At 40.9% G+C, this 5,000-nt stretch overlaps 2 protein-coding genes across 2 annotated transcripts in view; both read right to left on the bottom strand.

The window, feature by feature from the left end:
* Positions 1-2,208: 2,208 nt before the first annotated feature.
* LOC119599406 (cuticle protein 7-like) lies at positions 2,209-3,361 on the bottom strand. The gene is made up of 3 exons (XM_037949175.1): positions 3,344-3,361; positions 2,720-2,869; positions 2,209-2,583 (listed from the first exon to the last, which is right to left on the bottom strand). Exons 1-3 carry the CDS (start codon positions 3,353-3,355, stop codon positions 2,311-2,313), a joined length of 435 nt encoding a protein of 144 aa, XP_037805103.1. The 5' UTR covers positions 3,356-3,361; the 3' UTR covers positions 2,209-2,310.
* A 1,271-nt stretch (positions 3,362-4,632) lies between these two features.
* The window catches only part of LOC119599140 (larval cuticle protein A2B-like), a 2,072-nt gene continuing 1,704 nt past the window's right edge, over positions 4,633-5,000 (bottom strand). The window contains exons 4-5 of the mRNA XM_037948893.1: positions 4,902-4,911; positions 4,633-4,761 (exon numbers count right to left, since the gene is read on the bottom strand). Of these exons, the coding sequence (XP_037804821.1) occupies positions 4,633-4,761; positions 4,902-4,911 (139 nt within the window). The remainder of the gene's footprint in view (positions 4,762-4,901; positions 4,912-5,000) is intronic.

Raw genomic sequence — 5,000 nt, 5'->3', positions numbered from 1 at the left:
TATATATATATATATATATATATATATATATATATATATATTATATATATATATATACATATACACAAACACATATATATTCACATGTATGTGTAGGTGCTTATATATATATATATATATATATATATATATATATATATATATATATATATATATATATATATATATATATATATATATATATATATATATATATATATACATATGCGTATTCTGGCATTGAGACTGAAGCATGCCTTTGGCTTCATGTCTCTTATTGCTGTATACACTCCTATTGATGTTTGTAAACTCGATGTGAAAGAGGCGTTCTACGCCAAACTCGCATCTGTGGCAGACAATTGCCCCCGGCAATCGGCCCCCATGGCTCGGGAGCTGATCCCAGCAGCGAGAACAGCCTCCTTCTCCGGAACTATGCTAGGTTCCAGGGAATGAGGATCTCTGGCTCCTGGTAACAGCGCTCCAACCCATATCGCTGGACATTGTATAGCGATAAGGGTACAGTGTCCATGGAGATCGACCACATTCTTGGTAGCTCGCGATGGAGGATCCTCCAGAACTGCATTGTTTACTGGAGTATCGAGTTCTGTGGCACTGACCATAGGCTGGTTATGGCTACCCTACGGGCTCACTTCTAACCCAAAGGTGTTTCACTTGGGAGGAGGAGTGTGCTCGTGGGTTCACCATGGCAGTTTCTAACCGATTCACAGAACTTGACAACCTGACGGACCCGGTTGCTCTGTTGCTCAGGCGCGAAACACTCGAAGCAGCCCAGGAATCCATCGTCATACGCCCGAGGGCAAGGCAGAAATCCATATCCCTGGAGACGTTGGAGGCCACTGAAGCGTGTCGCATGGCTCGGCTGAATGGCAATCAGGTCTTGCGTCGCTCCTTGGTGCGTAGGGCTCGGACACTGCTGAGAAGGGGCAAGGAACAGTTCGCCAGGAATCTTGCTGAGGAGGTTGAAGACCATTTCTTGGTAAATGACTAAGCCCTCCTCGCAGAAGACTGCAGTCCGGTCAGTGGAGGGACGGATCATCACGTTGGGGTTCGTGAACGTCGGGTTGAGTATTTTGAGCAGTTGTACCAGGTAGACCCTCCAACAGTTAGCTCTGCCAGACCCACCCATCAGCGGGGAACCTACCTAACGGAGGTTAGGATGGTGATTTCCAAGCTGAAGAGTGGGAAAGCTGCAGGCATATGTGATATCCCTGCTGAACTTCTAATGGCTGGGGGTGGACCTATGGCTCAGGGCTTGCATACAGTCTTGACCTCCATCTGGCAGTCTGGTACCATCCCCCTGACCTGCTGAGGTGCGTGGTCATCCCTCTTTGGAAGGGGAAAGGGGATCATTGGGGCTGTAGCAACTACCGTGGCATTACAATGCTCAGCATACCAGGCAAAGTTTTTGCCCACATTCTTCTGAAACGGATCCGTGACCACCTACTGAGGCATCAGAGACCGGAGTAGTCTAGATTCACTCCTGGCAAGTCCACAATAGACCGAGTACTAGCGCATCGAGTAATTGTGGAACGCCGTCGTGAGTTTGGTCGTGGATTTCTTGCAGCCTACATCGACCTCAAGAAGGCGTTTGACTCGATGCATCGGGAATCGCTATGGGAGATCCTGAGACTCGGGAATTCCGACGCAGATTATTGGCTTAATAGAAAGCCTTTATACCGGTACTGAAAGTGCTGTAAAGTGTGGTGGGGGTCTGTCAAACTTCTTCCCTGTTAAGTCAGGGGTGAGGCAAGGCTTGCACCAACACTTTTCAACACATGTCGCGAGGAATTAGAGATAGGCCGAGGGCCTGCCTGGAGACCCGCCTCGAGGGACTCTCGTAGTTGGAAGCGAAGGATGGATGTGGCCATACGCCCCCGTCGGCGTTAGCCCCTTGATGATGATGATGATATACATACACATACACACACACACACACACATATATATGTATGTATGTATATATATACACACACATACACATATATATATACACACTTATGTACATATTAGTGGATTTGCATACACAATGCCGACAGATTAATCAGGACATATTCGATAAACATGAATAGTACATATGATGAAGTATATATATATAAATAATAATATATATAATATATATATATATATATATATATATATATATATATATATATATATATATATATTATTTGTTTTTGGTGCTTAGTAAAAAATTTTAAATTATATAAAAAAGATTTATTTCATATGAGAAAATAAATACAATTAGATGAGTATATGTTCCTGACATATATTCCCTTATATAATTCTCTCTGCTAGGCTTGATAAGGCATGTTTAAGCATAAGTGGGGGGAGGGGGGCCGTAGGCGGGGGGAGCGGGCTTGTAGGCGGGCGTGTGCTCGGGGTACTGAGCCTCGCCCTCGTAGGTGACTTCAGCAATCAGACCGTCGCCGTTGTCTACGTACTTGACGATCTGCTTGCGGCCGTCGGGGAGGTCGACGGTGTAGCTGCCCTCGGTCTTGTAGCCGTCGCGGGACTCAGTGTGGCCGAAGTTGGCGCCGGAGTAGCCGTCGGCGACGCCGTAGTTGTAGTTGTACTTGGGTGGGACCTAAACAAAGAGAAGAGGAATGAGAAAAGTTTCTTAGAATGCATTTATGGCACTCTACATTTGAACTGAAAAGCTATTGGTGAAATTTAATAGTGGTAGGCCTGATAACAAAGTATTCTGATTTATAGATACTTACATCAGGGTATTCGGGCTCGTAGTGTGCAGGGGCGTGGTAGGCAGGTTCGGGGGCGTGGTAAGGTGCAGGGGCGTAGGCGGGAGGAGGAGGGGCGTAGACTGGGGCCTTGTCGCACAGAGCAACGACAGCCACGCAGGCGAGGACGACGACCTGCAGACAAAGTTGCATGTTATTTGACATGAGGAAAAAAGCAGGAAAATAAATAAGACTTGTGCATAATAGGGCGATGTGTTACCAGGTGCAGGAACAAAAGGAAAAATGGTTGTTATTATATATACTCTCACTTAGACACGTACTTGTGGACCAACGCAAAAGCATGCACATTTACTTATAAACAGATATATGCTGAAAAAAGAGAAAAAAGGAAGAGGAAGAGATGAAATATTTTACTAAGCTTATCAGAGGAAACGAGCGGAAAGAGGCAAACAGAAACATAAAATAACTGCTTTCACTTTCGTACATGCATGAATGCTATATCAACAGGAAATTTACATAATTTAAAGAACTCTGCTCTTAACCACATAGTATCCCCTATTCCACTTTGACGTTCACAGCTGTAAATTCTACACTTCGTAAATTTCTTCATAAATTTGAAAACTTTTCGTCACAAAGGAGACTTCGTACCTTGAGAGACATGGTTGGTGAGCGTATGATGGTTAGTGGTTGACACTTCCCCTTATATATATGGTGTGTGCGTGCGTTTGTGTGTTGCCTCTGCCGCAGGCCTTTCTATTACAGCCTTAGGGGATAATTTTCGAGCCCTTGAAATGCGTTATTAATATTACCTAATAGCGTAATAGGTATCGACTTTGATATCACAAGTAGCACATGCGGTAAAGCTAAGCGAAGCGCGGTATAGAGATGTTTCTTTATTTAATAAAGGACAATGCCATCTATAAAAAAGTATTTTGGTATTTCATTACATTCTATGAATCACATAAGACAGTAACGAAAATCAGGAAAGTGTTAAGTACATTACAGGTTAATTGATTATTTAATGAAACTGATAGATATTGATAGTTTCCATTTGTCTCTCTATAGACTGCTACACACATCTGCATCTGTATCCGTCTATCTATCTGTCTGTCTATCTATCTATCGATCGATCGATCTATCTATCTATCTATCTATATATCGTTAGTCAACATGGTATACATGTGCTCAACCCTTGGATCCTAATTTCTCACGAATGCAATGTATTCTGGGGTGAATGAAGTCCTCACTGGAGCTAGGAAGGGAGTTTCTCAATGGCCTACTGACCCTGGTTAATCCTTTACAGGTGTGCTAAGTTAGTGATCAGGCTGCACCTGTTTTAGGCTGAACTTGTCTCACACACACCCGAAGTTACAGAGGCACACACAATCATGCACACACATATGTGCATTGACACACACACACACACACGCTCACACTCACACACACACACGCACACGCACACACACACACACACACACACACACTCACACACACATATATACATATATTTTATTATAAATATACATATATGCGTTTATACATATGCACAAACACACACATACACATATACATACACTCTTATATATCCACACACACACACACACAAACAGCCACCCACACACATAAACACACACACACACACATACACACATACACATATACACACATACACACAACACACACACACACACAAACACCCCCCAAACCCATACCCCCCACATATATATATATATATATATATATATATATATATATATATATATATGTATATATATATATATGTAATATGTATATAAATATATATATATATATATATATATATATATATATATATATATATATATATATATATATATATATATATATATCGTTAGGCATATTAGTGTTAATGCATACATTAATGTTTTTTTTCTTTCTTTCTTTTTACAAGTATGTGTTTATATACGGTATTTTTGATTAGACAAATTCATGACTGCTAAGGATATTGGGAATATTCCTAATACAGAAAATATATCAGACACGAGCACTGTGACTATTCCCAAATTCCCCGAAGAGCAGTCAATAAGCTGTAGAGATGAGTAAAAATAGTAATTATTTTGGTTAATATTTTGGAAGAAAAAATAGAATATTAGCACGGACTGACTTCAGTTGTCATGTTATTTACTAAATATCTCATCTTTGTTGAAATGATTGTATTCAGTCATACTTGAGGATGTCTACAAACATGTAGTTCTTATTTCATTATGTGGACTTATCTAATAATATGTATATATTTTTTTCTATTTTGTTAATTAATTAATTAGTT

This window comes from Penaeus monodon, chromosome 42 (assembly GCF_015228065.2).
Source record: "Penaeus monodon isolate SGIC_2016 chromosome 42, NSTDA_Pmon_1, whole genome shotgun sequence".
NCBI lineage: Eukaryota > Metazoa > Arthropoda > Malacostraca > Decapoda > Penaeidae > Penaeus > Penaeus monodon.
The sequence above is the reverse complement of the archived record's forward strand: the minus strand, read 5'-3'. Positions and strand labels throughout refer to the sequence as shown.

Coding starts and splice junctions, on each gene's coding strand:
- LOC119599406 (XM_037949175.1), bottom strand. Junction 2,584..2,719: donor ACGAGCCCGAATACCCTGAT/GTAAGTATCTAT, acceptor CTCTTTGTTTAG/GTCCCACCCAAGTACAACTA.